The sequence below is a fragment of the Aspergillus flavus genome, chromosome 2 (genome assembly GCF_009017415.1).
Source record: "Aspergillus flavus chromosome 2, complete sequence".
Classification (NCBI taxonomy): Eukaryota; Fungi; Ascomycota; class Eurotiomycetes; order Eurotiales; family Aspergillaceae; genus Aspergillus; species Aspergillus flavus.
The window spans coordinates 2,986,014-3,001,354 of record NC_092409.1 but is presented as its reverse complement, the minus strand read 5'-3'; the positions used below and the strand labels follow the sequence as shown (position 1 = coordinate 3,001,354).

Here is a 15,341-nt window from a genome sequence, read left to right as displayed (position 1 = left end):
TTATTATATGACCAAAGAACTGATTTTTGTTTTGTTCGAACTACTACTATGAGTAGCCATCAAAAACTGTCTGAAGCTATAGACGAAATAGTCAGTGTCAACCAACCTCCAGGCTGTCCACTATATCTACACAAATGGCACGTGCGCTGTGGGGAAGGTGAATGATCGGCTTAAGGCGGCGAACGTGCCGCTGTTAGTGTGACTTTATATGACCTCAGGCTCACGAATAACCCCAAACTTCACCAACAAAGAAGTCGGCATTCCTTCCGCAACCCACTAAAAGTGCTCAGCTCCCGACAAGACGGTGCAATATCCACATTTCTTCTATCCAGAACGGTTATGAAACGATTTCTATCTCACAGGTACTTTTAATTGTCTAAAACGACCGGATTTGATTGGATAGGCATCATTCTGTGGTACGATCCATTTGGTGGCTCCCGCCGCCGCAACCTCAGCTCACCAATATCGATTACCCCGGATTTGACCCGCCAGATTCGCGGCATCCTCAACAATCAAACGATCAGGAGTCATCGCGACATAAGGAGCGTGATCTTCTTACTGGCTCTACTACATTCTACTTCGCTTGTTTATGTTGGCCTTGTAATGTCCCATACCTATCTCGAGTACCTGTGCGCAGCTAGTACGCAATGACCTCATCTGTCAATAATATGGCAGAGGCCAGCAGCGCGTACGCGGGTTATAGAATCAGCGCCGAAACTCAGCACTCAGATGACGATGATGAGTTTCTTTCAAGTGCGAGCACGACTTCCGAGGGGGCGCAAGAGCATGCTGTGGAGTACAAGCAACCTGCATTAGAATCCATGAATTGCCAACAGGGGGCTCTGTGTGACTCTACTGCAGTACCATCTTCGAACAGCTTACGGGCCCAGGAGGTCGAGATGTCCGAAGTGAAACCGGTAGAAGAAAACCGCGTATGCGATGGCAAAGCTGTGGAGGTCACCAGACAGCCTCTGAATTTGCTTGACCTACCCATGGATTTATTGCAGATAATCATTAAAGAAGTAAGCACGGGTCCACTGCTTATTAGACCACCCTTGCCCTCTGTTGCTAAATATAATCATTTTCTTTAACGATATAGGTGACACATACAAACGACCTGACCTCTCTAGCTTTAACATGTTCAAGTCTGCATGCTCTAGCTATTCCTCAAATGTACTCTCGGTTTGATATCGTATGGCCTGAAACAATGTCACCGTCTATCCATCCCACAGGTGTCGATGCGCTTTCATACGGATTGGCAACGTTAGTAATGGGCGAAGATGTTTTTCACGAGCTTCCTCCACCCCATCGTCCTGTTGTGCCCTGTCATCACTGCGGCCGTAGCGCCCAGCATGTTCAACAAGGCTCCCGACTTGAGACAGACGGCATACGGAGGATACGTCGAGGGAATCACTATGCGCAATATACACGCAAATTCTCTGTGGGAAATGGACCGCAGGACTGTGTCCAGGAGTACTCTGTGACCAAAGAAACGGGCAAAATGCTGGGAACTCTGGTAGCGTTAGCTATCGCTCGCATGGTGAACCTAGAGTCTTTCATTTGGGATATGCCGACTGGGGTGTTGCGGGACGTTTGGATCGCGCTGTCATCTCTAGCAGATCGACCGGGACATGACTGTCGTCTGGAACGTGTTTGGGTTCGTTGGCACGATAACTCCATGATACGCATAGTTCGGACACCATCAGACATGACACTCCCGGGAATACCGTCTCCATTTATTTCTCCATCCGCTAGATCAACGCGTCTACAAAATTACGCCCATGTAGAGTATCCTACCCTTTCGATCTTACCCCCGCTGAAGAGCTTAAGCGTTCTCGATATAGATGAGTCGTCATATCTCGAGGAAATGGCTGTACTCATCGAACGCTCACGGGAGCGCTTAAAAGAACTACGCATCGGGATTTCCTCAAGAGTTTACCAATACAATTGGCTAAAAGCATTAGGAGGCTGGTCTCCTGTGCAACAAGACGCGTCCAACCCTGTGGTGTCCGGTTGGCCAAAAGTTGGCGGTGTACTCGGTGTCCTCCTGGGCAATCCCCACACTCAATTTCCCTTTGAGCTAGCAGCCGATCAGCCTTCCTCGAAAGAGGCGCAACTGGGTCAACATGGAAGTCACCAGGGCCTTAACGGGCCCGTTCCGCCAGCTGGGGATGTTGCTAGTAGCGGCACTTCTAGTGGACATTCGACTACACAGCTTTCGGATACGGTACCTCTAGGACACTCTCCCAAAACCACTGGTGCCCCTAGGATGGATTGTGTGACATCCCACCAAGCGATCGAGGGGCCACATCCGGCCCAACCATCAAGACTTGGAGATCTACCAGAACCTTCAAACACAGGTTTGGGCGTCAACAAGCCCATTGCGTCCGCCTCGACAACTAGCTCTAAGCCTGACAGGTTGAAGTTGGAAGTCTTCGAACTAGAGCGCGTCTGTTTGTCCATCCCTGTCATGATGCATGCGCTCGACTGGACCCGGATCACGACCCTAACAATCCTTCGCTGCGATGGTCATGAAAAGTTGTGGAGAGCGCTTCGTCGCCAGTTTTCTCCGTCCGCTGCACTACGCGGTAGTCCAAAACCAGAAAATAAAGACACAAATAGCTCCTCGTCGGAGTACTCTCTAAAGCTCAAGCATATTCACACAGATGCTGTGTCCCCTTACCTGTTACTCTTTATCAAGGATTCCATTGCGCCTAATACACTGGAAACCTTATTTTTGCATGAGGCCCCATTGTACGACTCTATTGTTCATGTTGACGCAATCTATCGAAATGTGATCCGTAACCATCGAATGAGTTTGAAACATATCTTAGTTGATAGCACAGAGAGGTCACCTAACGGAAATGAGATCGCCAGTAGCCATCGCTGGCGTAAATGGATGTTCACTCGGGAAATGATCTCCTTCATTACTAGCGGTCGTATGCCACGGCTGCGCGAACTATCGATGACGATGCATTCTAAGGACTGGGTAAGATTTTCCCTATCAATACTCTGTGGTTCATCCTGTGCTAAATCTCCTTAGCATTACTTTCTCCAGAGGCTCCCCAATATGCCCCAGCTACGCGCCCTTCATATTCCTCACATAACCGATTCTATTCCCCGAGACCCGAAGGAACTCGCATTACAGATCCTTGATATTGTTACCATTCGCCCCGAAGTTGGAATAAGCTACATTGGTATGATCAATAAGTGCTACGAGATCCTTGAAGTGAAGCGTAGTGAGAAATACGACTACGATGATGCGGACGACAGCCACAGTGAAGGCTTCGTCCCAGGGAGTGATGACTGGGCACCGTCTGACACAGAAGATGATGATTCGGATGATGGCGGCGCCGGGAGCGCCATTGAGTCAAACTCTGAGCTATCGTCAGACGACCACAGTTCATCAGAAGGATACGATTCCGACCTCGAGAGCAACAAATCGCGCGTGTCTTTTCGGCTACGGGAAATTCTATTTTATGATGATAAGATCTCCATCTTTAAGGCACGACATGGAGTTCTATGACCAATGTCACTGGCATGGTGTTGGGTGATTTGATTGGATTACTTCTTTTGCTTTCGCTTCCTCAGGATTATTGTTTTCCTTGCGACCTTTGAGATACCATTTGATCAGTCTGTGACAGAATAGATTCTACGTTTCTGTCTATATTTGATGCGGGTGTGATGTTGCATTTTCGGATTATAACATGGCTTAAGAATGAACGCTGGCACGTCTCATGCTTCTCTGGCGTGTACGCTTCGTAGGCACATCAATAGAAGCCCTCAATTCTTAGATCTTTCGCCCAATGGCTGTTGTAAGTTACCAAGAATTCTCTATTCTCCTCTCTAGAACCTCTTGCCAGCTTCTATGCACAGCATGACTAAGCTATGCGATTAATGCCCGCACTATGAGTAACGTGAGGATGGGTGACTAAGCAGAACCACCTCTGCAATCACCGCCGCAAGACAGCAATCGCAAGGCTTGAAAGTACATTTGGTCCCGCCCAACCCGCCAGTTTTCAGATAATACCTCTGTATTAATACTTATATTAATACGAGCATTCTTTCTTCGATTTGACTTTTCGGCGTATCGCGCGTACACGTCACCATGAAGCTCGTCCGGTATGTTGCCCAAGCTATTGAAGAGCTGTTTCCACAAGCAATTCGCGACCATAAGCTAGCAGACTGATACTGACGTGGTTTGCTTCCAGGTTTTTGATGAAGTGCGCCAATGAGACGGTGACTATTGAGTTGAAGAATGGTCAGTCTCTCCCTACCGCAGCTCTGGCAATCCCACCGATTACACTCGCACACATCCAGTCAGACGTCTTTTCTTTCCTTTCCCTTCTAACACTCAACCTTCAGGCACAATCCTCCATGGCACAATCACCTCGGTCTCCCCGCAGATGAACACCTCGCTGCGCACCGTCAAGATGACCCCCAAGGGCCGCGACCCTATCTCGCTCGACACCATCAACATCCGAGGCTCGACGATCCGCTACTACATTCTCCCGGACAGTCTGCCCCTGGATACTCTTCTTGTTGACGACCAGCCGAAGCCTAAGAACAAGGCGCGCAAGGAGGCTGACCGTGGCGGTCGCGGCGGCGGCGGCCGTGGTGGCCCTCGCGGCAGGGGCCGTGGACGCGGCCGGGGACGTGGACGTGGATTCTAAACGGGAACATAGACAATGGCTAGGAGTTCTTCTCTTCTTCCGATTTGATTCGTTTTGGGTGATATCTGCGATGGTTTCATTTTTGCACCTCGAGGGTTCAGCTTCTATTATTCCTTTGTGCGATGGGCGGGAAAAAAGAAAGTTATAATTTACCTTTTTTTCTTTTCATATATCTTGTCGGATTCTGGTCGTATGCATCAGCGGCAGAGGGAGCGCTTGAAATCAGCGAGACTATCGGTCCTCAGTTACGGTTGTTTTTGGCACGGTTGACAGACAGCCATTCCTCGGGTCTCGTGCAAGCTCAAGGCATGATACGCTCTTGTCGTGGGGAGTGTGGGCTTTATTATGCATGAACGAGGAAGCGAGATCATCGGACATTGCGGACTGATACGCGTTGGTGAGAGGATCCATGGATCGACATCTGAAGAAGTATGGGTGTCTGCCATACGACACTTAAAATCGATATCTCACAGAAATATGATAACCTTGGAAAAGAATATGTGGCGGAAAACAACGTCCACCTGCCTGTAAAACATCACTCAATCAGTCATATCGGTCATTAGTCTATTGCTCTATTTTCGGTCTCTCTATATATCCGTATTATATCATGATGCCCAGATCACGCTGTTTCCTTCCATATCCGAACAATAACCAACTTCTCCCACCCAGCCTGCTGACCACTGTTGCCAACTGTTTCTGCCTGCCATCCATCTCCCCAAGCCCTGATCCTCTCCTTAACCTCCTGCGGCCGATTCTGCGCGCAAAACAGCACATATGCTACTCCACGACCAGGAGCCAACAACCCGGGGATCTCCTCCAACAACCGATCCGTCGTCTCCATCCCATCTCGCCCTCCAGCATACGTCAGCGACAAGAAGTACGAGTCGCGCTCAAACTTCGCAGACCTCGACATCCCCGACTCGTCGACATCCTGTTCTGTGACGGAGGGTAAGCGCGGCAAGTCCTCGCTGGGCACGTACGGCGGATTGAACATAAGGACGTCCACGCTGCCTGGGCGAAGGGAGCTCCCTAGATCAGCCATGACTGAGGACAGATACACCGTCTTCTGACAGTTGGCTTCTGATTCATTATCGGTTTGTCGTTCTTTAATTGCTTTATTGGCTGTTTCACGGGTCGCAATGCAGGCATTCCGATTCACGTCAATTCCTAGAGGGAGGATATCGCGCCGTCCAAAGATCACTTGCGAGTTGGCTGCTACGAAGCCGAGCACGACTCCTGAGCCGGTTCCAAGCTCAACGACTAGGGGTGAGGCGGTGGATTGGTTTGGGGACGAGGAGGTAGCGTTGAAGCGTTGAGTGAGCCATGCTGATTCGGACGGTGAGGCGAGGGTGTCGAGGAAGAGGTAAGAGTCTTCGGAGGGTTCGTAGATGGTGTCGAAGGAGACGTGGGATGTGCACGGAGTGGGGAGCATTTTGTTTTATTATCTGCCTGGCGTAATTCCCTTGGTTTATTTAACACCAGTTGGCGTTGATCACTCAATATACCCAGTTATAATCATAGAACAGTCGTCAATAGAACACCAACATGCACAGTCCTACAAACCGTAGCAATATACTATACCAATAATCCCAATAAGTACAATGTAAGTGTAAATCAGATAACCCGATAAAAAACCTAATCCCAGCCCTCCAATTGGCCAATCCCTCTCCGCCTCCCCCGAACCGCGGCAATATCATCATCATCGACCATATCGAAACCACTCTCTCCAACTCAACTCAACACTCAACCCCAATCCCCAATTATACTAAACCACCACAATGCGCGCCCTATCCCGCCTCCTAATGGCCACGCCCTCAACCATGGGCTCCAAATCCAGCCTCAGCGAGGCCCTCGCCCTCCTCCCTCCTCTCCAACTCTACCGCCGCATCCTCCGCGTCCACCGCAAGAAACTCGACCCCGAGATGCGCATCCTCGGCGACTCTTACCTGAAGAGCGAATTTAGGGCGCATCGGAATGTGGAGAATCCGTTGCATATTGTGCGTTTTCTTTTCTTGTTATAGACATCTCTTGAGGAGTTGGAATTGAATCAGGGTATAGTTCGGAGAATAGCTACTAACCGGGAATGAGTAGATCGGGTTCTTGACGGAGTGGCAGTTATATGCCCAGAAATTGGAGGGCGATACTTGGGTTGGTGAGAAATTAGATAAGAATAAGTTGGATAAGATGAGTGGTATGTTTTTTCTTTCTTTTCCTTCCCTTTCTTTTTTGGGTGTATGTCGTGGCTAATGATAGGAATATGCAGACCAGCAAATCGGCCAATTATATGAACTTATGAACGCTATCAAGAATGATGGGGAGGGCGAGGGTGAGGGCGAAGGCGAGCAGAAATGAGTTAATGGGGTGTTTTCATAATACTCTACTATCGACTTGTCTGTTCCATCCTATCCCTCCATGCTATGAGGTAGGGTATATTGGGATACGGTACGCCATTTATAGACTTACCAGATCTTTCGGTGTCTTGGAATAGGAAGGGCATCATGCTGGATATTATGGTCCGGATAAGGACGTGCTAGACATGCAATTGACGAACAGGGTCCAGTGTATAATAGAATGTACTATATTTTTATTGGCAGTGCTTGGATGTATATACATATATACCTGATCAAATCATAGAAGCCAAGTAAGGGATACAATTACTATATCCGAGAAATGTACACATGCATACGACATACATACATAGTGCATTCGCATATATCTTCATGCTATATGTAAATCACAATCAACCTAAAGTACTCCGCAAACCAAGCAATAGAAAAGTACGTGCATCCGGCTATTCCAAAACCCCCACCAATCAAGACCATATCCGACTCACGCCCTTCCAACAACAACAAAAAATCAATGACTAATCACCCGATAAGAAACTAACTTTTATATACCCCAGAAAAGCATACATTCTTCAATTCCCCAGAATCAAACCCAGTAAATCCCATTCGCATTCCCAATCTCCAATCCCCAATCCCAAAAGAAAGAGAAGAAAGAAGAAAAGATGCCCTCCATCCTCGAAGACCCCACCACAACCCTCCCACCCCCAAAAACAGCCCTCCAAGCCTCCCAAACCCTAACCCCCAGAACCTCCCACCTGAAAGATGGCACCCCCGTAACCCTCTACCCAATTGCCAACGGACCGCAAAGCATCCCCGCAGACCTAGTCGCGCTACTCCACCGCGAGTTCAGCGCCGAGATCAAGGCCGGGTGTACGTATCCCATGGAGGAGCCGATGACGTTGGAGCGGTTCGCGGAGTACTGGTTTGGGACTTTTGCTGTTGTGGCTGTTCTTGGGGAGGAGGGTCTTGTTGAGGGGAGGGATTGGGAAAAGGAGTGTCTGGGGACGTTTTATATTAAGCCTAATTATCCTGGTTTGTATTCTCTTTTCTTTTGTGCTTTTTGAGGGGATGGAGCGTGGAGTGCGGGGTTTGTAAAGTGAGTGGGTGAGTGAGTTGCTGATTTGGTCTATCTATGTACAGGTCGGTGTTCCCATGTCTGCAATGCAGGGTTCTTGACGACGGTTGCTGCGCGCGGCCGTGGAGTGGGTATTGTTATGGGTGAGACGTATTTGCAGTTTGCCCCGAAGCTGGTAAGTTCGCTCTTTTTTTGCTGTCATTACTTGGTTTTTATGTATGTGTATGTATGACGGTGTTGACTGTGTTAGGGCTACAAATACTCCGTCTTTAACCTGGTCTTTGAGAATAATGTTGCGTCGGTGAAGATCTGGGAGAGACTCGGGTTCAAGATCATTGGCCGCGTGCCTGGAGCAGCAAGGCTGGCGAATAGTGAGGAGTTGGTGGATGCGTTGATTATCGGGAGGGAGTTGGTTTAGATGTGATTGCGTTAAGATGTCTCGATGGCAGGGGTGGTTTTGTATATAGATTTATAGATTGAATAGATCCGTTGGGTTACTTCTTCTTTGGTGGCTGTTGGGTACAGAAATGAGATATTACAACCTTTGATCAAGTTGTGTTATAATAGAGTTAACTGTTGGCCAGAATGATTGCTTATTTTATTATACAGATGTAGATGTGTTCGGAAAGACATGTAAGGTTTATTGAAAGAGTTAAACGTCCTTGGCTATATCAAATGCAATTAATTGGTAAATGCTGAGAAAAAGCTGAATTTGCGGATAGAAGAAACCTCATAAATAACAATGCCATGCACCATACAAGAACGCTAATCACAATCACAATGCGAGTGGGGAATCAAGAAAACCAGTCTGACCCGCAACGATATGGTATATGGCGACACCACAAAGTACCCGAAACCGCAATGCACATAATACAGGGGCAAGAGAAATGCTAGTATAAAGTGAAATAGTACATAAAACAGAGTCCAGAGATGATGAGGGTGGTGAGGATACGGTGAGAAAAGCTCCGTTGCAGACAGATTTGAGTAATTTACCGCCACGGCGGACGTTCACTCGGCTTACTACGAGTGCCCGCACTGCTATCCCGGCCGCTTTTGTTTCGTGGCAAAGGAAGCAAGCTGATGCGACGACTGCCCCCATGGCCCAGTGCGGTGCCCGGGCGTTCAGCCTTGGTGGGACTGAGCAGGCCACGGTTATAATCGTGTGAGACACTGCGGCCGAATGACAGCCCGGCAAAGCTTTGCCGGTTTCGAGGGGTGTTGTTGATGCCTTCCGCCCCTGGCGGACGCCGAAGCTTGCTGTAGGGTGGAGGGTCAAGGAGGGAACGGTTAGGTGTGGGAGAGCCGGTGCGGTTAGGGCTGCGTGATGCAAGGCGGCTGGAAACACGGCTGGAGACACGACTGGGGGACCGTGTTGTTGATGGGGCGGGAGATACAGCAAAATCCCGACGGGACATCATTGACAAGGGACGGGAGGTGCGGCCTGGAGCCGAGGACTTGCGAAATGGCGTGTTCGATTTGTAGACATGGCCGACTTCCAGATCATTGGTGTTCACACTCGAATTCCATCGTGGGCGATTGTCTTTGGCAGGTGGAGGCGGGCGTGGCACCTTCTTCGCAGCTGGAGTAGGTGTGTATAGACCACTTGGCTTCGAGGGAGATGGGGCCGTCAGTATCGGTTTCGGGATCGCCGATTTCTTGACAGTCAGGGTTGCCGTGGGCTGGGGTATCCCTGAGTATCGTCGAACCTTGGCCACGGTACTCCGGGCGACTGAGCCCACAGAACTGCCCCGTCTGCTAGAGCTTCCCATAGAAGCACCCGAGCCTTTGTTAGCCGGGGTCATGACCACCGATGAAGGTGGGGAGCTGCCAGGAGTGTCGATAAGACTAGTGGCGGGACTGTCCATGGTGACAATGGTTGATATAGAGTCGCGTAAGTGCTGGCCCGGGGCCACGTTGTACTCAGTAAGCGATGAATCCATCACCTCCACGCTCCTCTTCAGCGCATCCATCCTCGATGCCATGTCTGACAGGAGGTTCACTGTCTCGCCGTTAACCGTCAGTTGGTCCTTCACGCCCTTCTCGATAAGAGATATTACTCGTTCGATCGCAGGGACGTAGTGCTGCTTTTTGGCCTCGTAACTTTCCACGCGCTTCGCTAGTCCCGCCGGGTTATGCACATGAGCACCTGTTTCGAGGGCTTCTTGCAACTTGGCAATGCTTCGTTCGACCGACAGGAACATTTTCCGCGCTTGCATGCCGGCATTGCGGAATACAAGAACCCACCGGTCCTCACTGAACTCCTTCCGCAGAGCTTCCGCATCTGCCTCCAGGGTTCTATAGCTCTTCTCTAGCCCTTTTCGCCGCTCTTCCATCTCCGCGCAGGCGCTGGGGAAAATCCTCTCGGCTCTGCATTGAAACATGGACAGCCGCATTGGCAAGAACGCAAGGGATGCCCGCAGGGGTTGTATCCGGGCAAATACAGCGATGAGATCCGCATGCTCCGAATCATCCTGTGGGGTTTGGATGAGGGGGGTATCCAGGGTCGGTGGCGCATCGAATAAGATACTGTGTCGGTTACTGTTCGAAAAGCTGCCGTTATTCGGTGTTTCCTCGACAATTGTCTCCAACTCGCTAATATCGAGCCCGCTATTCGACTCCTGGTCAGCGGCCCATGCATTTGCCATATTGATGTGTCGCTTCTCTTCGATCTCAAAGAGTAGGCGGCTCAGACTCTCAACCTCGGCGCTGACATCCCCCAAAATGGTATTCCAAAGCTCCTCCCATTCCATGGCCAACTCCACCTGTTCCTTAACATTTCTGAGCCGGTTCTTGATATCTGCCCAGCTTTGTAATATACTGTCCATCTGAATCACAATGGTCTTCAAACTGTCGGCACTAACATTGCAAATGTCATCTCGGAGCTGCACATCTTCAATTGCTTTCACGTAAATGTTCATCAGGCCTTCGAACCGCGTAATTGCTTTGTCGATCCCATCTAGCCCTTCTCGTCCGCCTGCTGCCGCCCACTCCACTTCGTCCTCCGCATCTAAACCACTTAACACATCGGAGGCCTTTTTGATCCATATCTGAATTTGAGCTGCGGAGCCAGTGAGCGATTTGACGGCCAATGGCGCGTTTGGTATTGCAGCAATGCTGGCTTCTAATGACGACGGTTGGGGTAGAGGAATGGAGGTGAGCTGGGTTAGCTGGTGACTGAAGGACGCGCGAGAGAAGGAGTATATTGATTCGGGGCGCTGCAAACCCTGGGGGTTAAAGTAGGATTGTACGTTCGAATTGGCCGACGTTGGGCGCGGCAAGTCTTTCGGTGGAGGCGGAGGGGGCTGCTCAGCTTCGTTGTCACTGGTACTTTGGATATACTTCTCGAAATCTGTTTGGGCATGTTCGACCTGTGTGTTAGGGGATGCACCTGATTCGATGCCCACTGACGCTCGCGGAGACGCAACGGCAGCCATGGCCACTGGAGCTTCTTCCGGCTCTTCCACTTCCAGTTCTTCCACTTCTTGGGTTGCGCTGGCGTCTGGCGCTTGCTCGACTAGTGTTTCTTCAAGGGGGTCTTGGTTTGCGACCGATGTGGAGGTTTCCTCGACAGGTTCTACCGATTCTGACTCAACTGGGGAAGGCAATTCTGTGTCCGGGTCGTGAACCTCCAAATAGGTCGACTCAATCTGTTGTGGTCGTCTACCTTTACCACCCAAGTGTATAGCATTCCACGATCGGCCTCTCTTTTCAATCTTTATCGAGAGGTCTTTGTTGCGGTTGTCTAATTCCTTGATGTGCTCTTCGGGGATCCGACCAACAGCACCTGGGTTGCGAGTGGGAGTCGCGTTCCTGTGACTCCCGTCCAACAGCTTGACGCGCGCTGCTAGACCAGGAGACAAGCGGCGAAGGATGGAGGGACGAATGAGTGATTTGTCCGACCCAGCCTGATCGTGGAAATCGTCGAGATCGTCGTCGTGAAGGCTACTCCCGAGACTGCGGAGACTGCGCAGGGATGATTTCGACTTGATTCGTCGCGGTGATGAATTCTCTGGAGGAGATACGGCGACCGCGGGTGGTGGAGGAGGAGGGGGAGAAGATAGCAACTGCGATAATGACGATGTCGTGGGCGTCTTCGGACCGGAATCCGGGTGGGTGGGTGCAGTTGTGACAGTTGACGTGGTGAACATGGTACGTAGTGACGGGGCGACCGCCCTGGTCTGTTTGTGTTGTTGCAGTAGTGTGAAAGGCTAGAGCAAGATAGCGTGGAATGTGGTTGGAGCAAATCAACGTTCTTTGGGCGCGTCTTTGGGTTCTTGGGGGTGGAATTTGTTGGTATGCAAGACGGCTCCCCCCCTTTCTAATATGACCACTCTGGTCGCTTTTCGTTGTCTGCAAGTATAAATAAAGAACAAAAAAAAACAAAAACAAGAAATATATCAGACTAGTAAGCCAGCCACTAGTTAGTATTTATGTGCAGTCAGACGAGTGCAAGATCAGTCCGCAGTGTGAGTTCTCTTGAGAATAACAATTGGGGGCGATACAGATGATCGGCTACATGATAAGTAGCTGTTGTTAGTTGTTGAGGTGGTATTTTTTGGTTTTCTTTGGTTTGGGCAGCGGGTAATCTGGCGGCGGAGGGAACCTTAAAAGACCGCAGTGAAATTGGGAAAATTAATTAAAAGAAAAAAAAAAAAAGGGTAAGTATGAAATCGGGATGACACTTTCTTCTCTCCCTTGTTTTCCGGAAGCCGTTGATCGTCCTTCAGGAGAACACCACTAGTAGTGTATATTTCCCCTTCCAGGTAAGGTCGTCTTCGTCTCTTGTTCAATTTTGAGGTCTTCGTCTGTCGGATAAGAGAAATAGGAGATTACAAATATTCTTTCTCTCTTATACTTTCGGCTTTTTTCTTCTATTTTCCTTCTATTCCCTTTTCTCATCATGTTGTGAAATTCTTCAATTCACGCGAGCATGTTACCGGTTTCTTCACATGTATAATCAAAACAAACCTTAAAAACCACCCATGGTCAGGTATGTAATCCACGGTATGTTTGGTACCGTCCACGCCTGAATCTCTGTTATCTCTGTTATGTACACATCCTGTAGTAACCCAACTGGACTCCGAAATAATCATTTTAGGCATATCCCCAAAAATCCATGATAGTTCGAAAAATATCAAATATAGAGAATAGAAAAGAGGCAAAAGAAACAGAGAAAAAAAGAGACAAATTGACCATAAACTCAGCCAAATGACGTATATAAATATGAACCACCAGAGAAGAGAAAGTTAATCGAATAAAAGAAAACTCACACATAGCAAGCAAGTCTCCAGCAAGTAAGGGGTATCAAAGTGGACAGCAAACAAACGTAAGAGTGAGCCCAGAATACTACGTACGTGGTCCCAGCCATCAGGCACCAAACTCTCCTTCATACCGATCGCGTCCTTCACGCAGGGTCGACGGCCACCCCGTCATGGGGAGGCACTGCATCGGCATTCCCTGGATCAGGCCCCCGCCAATCTCGCATCAGCTCTTCGCGAACAGCCTTGCACCAAGTAAGGAGGGCTGTGTCGAACTTCTTCCAAGCTTCGTCGCTATTCCCGTAAACCACCCCCATCACATCCATTTCCAACTTCGTTTCCCACCGGATTTCCGCAGCCTTGGTCCAATACCGAATATTGTCCGCCCGTCGGTAAGGTTTGGCGACATCCTCATGGAAGGATTTGATTTCGCAGAAGGGCCTCTTGGATTTCTTTACGGCCTGGTTATGGATTTGGACCAGGCCGCGCCCGTCTCGAAACCACTCGAGCATTGGAGTTGGTAGGTTCTGACCTTCGGGGGCTGTCCATGTTGGCAATGCATCCGTCTCCATCAAACTACGCAGGAAGGCTTCCTCGCGCGCCCTCTCTTTACCACTCCAGTCTCCACGTGCCCACGCCCATCCTTGTCGCTCCTGGGCTTCCGCCTCTTCCATATGAACTTCTTGCGCCAGCATACTGCGCACGTTGGCCATCCACCCTATGATGGACGATCGCTCGTCCTCCCGGAGTCCACCGGTGAAATTACGGGAGGCCCAGCGTTTCAGGACTTCCAGCATGTCAAACAGTTCCTGTCGTATTTCCCGCTCACTTTTGATCGATGCCAATCGCTCGGGCCGTTCATGGGCGGTGTAATAAATCCTGGCAGCCCGAATCGCAAGAGTCACAACATCCAGGATACGCATGCCCTGGATCTCGTGCCAACCCAATGGGGTGGCTCCTGCTAACATCTTGCTCCTCGAATCGTCAGTGTCAGAAAGTTCGTCTACGTTGATACGTGGAGGCTTCATGTTCCGCGGCGGCTCCTTCTCGGATCCAATCGTCTCCATAATCTTTCCGGCCTCATCTAGCGCATCCCGGAGATCTTTTCGCAAAGCTACGAGATCAGGCGGAGGCGGGATATGGAAAGTTTTCACGCTATAGGTGCTCACTGTCGGAGGCAGCATCACCTCGTGCTCATCGAACTCCTCATCGGCGGGTTCCGAGCTCTCGTCCGTCGGGCTCTCAGTCAGATCCTCGATGAACCGAGCATTCGGGGTTAGGAGTAGCCTCGGTATGTCTTCCGGCTTTTGTTTCTTCTTCCACTCCCGAGCCTGGCCGCCTTTCCCTTCCAACAAGCCTGTGCGGGCAAAGTAATACTGCAGATGCGCGATACTGCCCAAGCTCATCACACTCTCGCGGTGTCTGGCCGATTCAGCAAACTCGACCCCCTGGGGCCGGATATAACCTCGTCTTCTCGACGAGACGGTGGACACGGACGACCTGGCATCGGCAGATGTGGCGGACGATACTGAACGCGACGAAAGGGTCGACACGGTTGAGACGGTGCGGTCTGATGGGGAGGGACACGAGGAAATAGCAGGCGTCGGTATGATAGATGGCGAGGGTGACGAGGCACGGACAGGAGAGGCAACGGACTCGGACTCGATGGACTCATCCATAATCGCGTGGATCTAATGCGCTGACTCTTACCGGGGGTATATGCAGCACTGGCGAAGAATTTATAGATCTGGGAGTAAGGTAAGGAGGGACACAGATCTGATTGTAGATAATGTGATGTATCTCAATCCCAAGCAGGAAAGGACAGGTGGTCGGCAGGTCGACAACAGTAAGGCGTTTATTAAAAATAGGGACTCGTCCTCGGTTGAATTTGTAACGGTGATCGATCGGCAGACAGAACAATTCTTTGGAAGTTCGAAAGGGGGGCACTTTTTCCCACTAAAAGGGGAAGCGGGTCGATAGCGTCGTTAAC

General features: G+C 50.0%; 7 protein-coding genes across 7 annotated transcripts; 4 read left to right on the top strand and 3 right to left on the bottom strand.

Annotated features, from left to right (window-relative positions):
- The first annotated feature begins 2 nt into the window (after positions 1–2).
- Positions 3–3,943, top strand: F9C07_2128930 (uncharacterized protein). The gene is made up of 2 exons (XM_071509103.1): positions 3–2,989; positions 3,044–3,943. Exons 1-2 carry the CDS (start codon positions 1,172–1,174, stop codon positions 3,524–3,526), a joined length of 2,301 nt encoding a protein of 766 aa, XP_071363792.1. The 5' UTR covers positions 3–1,171; the 3' UTR covers positions 3,527–3,943.
- A 165-nt stretch (positions 3,944–4,108) lies between these two features.
- Positions 4,109–4,673, top strand: F9C07_2876 (putative small nuclear ribonucleoprotein SmD1; the record flags this gene model as incomplete). Its single annotated transcript, XM_041289702.1, has 3 exons — positions 4,109–4,122; positions 4,212–4,261; positions 4,366–4,673. 3 exons carry the CDS (start codon positions 4,109–4,111, stop codon positions 4,671–4,673), a joined length of 372 nt encoding a protein of 123 aa, XP_041142783.1.
- Positions 4,674–5,292: 619 nt separating this feature from the next.
- On the bottom strand, positions 5,293–6,105 carry F9C07_2877 (putative methyltransferase; the record flags this gene model as incomplete). Its single annotated transcript, XM_041284718.1, has 1 exon — positions 5,293–6,105. One exon carries the CDS (start codon positions 6,103–6,105, stop codon positions 5,293–5,295), a length of 813 nt encoding a protein of 270 aa, XP_041142782.1.
- A 189-nt stretch (positions 6,106–6,294) lies between these two features.
- On the top strand, positions 6,295–7,356 carry F9C07_2277490 (acetate non-utilizing protein 9). The gene is made up of 3 exons (XM_041289701.2): positions 6,295–6,670; positions 6,765–6,864; positions 6,937–7,356. Exons 1-3 carry the CDS (start codon positions 6,452–6,454, stop codon positions 7,023–7,025), a joined length of 408 nt encoding a protein of 135 aa, XP_041142781.1. The 5' UTR covers positions 6,295–6,451; the 3' UTR covers positions 7,026–7,356.
- A 178-nt stretch (positions 7,357–7,534) lies between these two features.
- F9C07_2128917 (cortical protein KAR9-domain-containing protein) lies at positions 7,535–12,822 on the bottom strand. The gene is made up of 2 exons (XM_071509102.1): positions 8,344–12,822; positions 7,535–8,268 (listed from the first exon to the last, which is right to left on the bottom strand). Exon 1 carries the CDS (start codon positions 12,239–12,241, stop codon positions 9,083–9,085), a length of 3,159 nt encoding a protein of 1,052 aa, XP_071363791.1. The 5' UTR covers positions 12,242–12,822; the 3' UTR covers positions 7,535–8,268; positions 8,344–9,082.
- F9C07_2879 (putative acetyltransferase, GNAT family) lies at positions 7,681–8,511 on the top strand (the record flags this gene model as incomplete). The annotated part of the gene is made up of 3 exons (XM_041289700.1): positions 7,681–8,050; positions 8,159–8,268; positions 8,344–8,511. 3 exons carry the CDS (start codon positions 7,681–7,683, stop codon positions 8,509–8,511), a joined length of 648 nt encoding a protein of 215 aa, XP_041142780.1.
- Positions 12,823–13,497: 675 nt separating the features above from the next.
- Positions 13,498–15,030, bottom strand: F9C07_2881 (uncharacterized protein; the record flags this gene model as incomplete). Its single annotated transcript, XM_041289691.2, has 1 exon — positions 13,498–15,030. The coding sequence occupies one exon, from the start codon at positions 15,028–15,030 to the stop codon at positions 13,498–13,500; it is 1,533 nt and encodes a 510-aa protein (XP_041142779.2).
- Between the last annotated feature and the right edge of the window lie 311 nt (positions 15,031–15,341).

Bases quoted from the DNA above. Each gene is read 5' to 3' on its own strand.
- F9C07_2128930 (XM_071509103.1), top strand. From the start codon at position 1,172: ATGTACTCTCGGTTTGATATCGTATGGCCTGAAACAATGTCACCGTCT. The intron at 2,990-3,043 runs GTAAGATTTTCC...AAATCTCCTTAG, and splicing joins CGATGCATTCTAAGGACTGG to CATTACTTTCTCCAGAGGCT.
- F9C07_2128917 (XM_071509102.1), bottom strand. From the start codon at position 12,241: ATGTTCACCACGTCAACTGTCACAACTGCACCCACCCACCCGGATTCC.
- F9C07_2277490 (XM_041289701.2), top strand. From the start codon at position 6,452: ATGCGCGCCCTATCCCGCCTCCTAATGGCCACGCCCTCAACCATGGGC. The intron at 6,671-6,764 runs GTGCGTTTTCTT...GGGAATGAGTAG, and splicing joins TGGAGAATCCGTTGCATATT to ATCGGGTTCTTGACGGAGTG. The intron at 6,865-6,936 runs GTATGTTTTTTC...AGGAATATGCAG, and splicing joins TAAGTTGGATAAGATGAGTG to ACCAGCAAATCGGCCAATTA.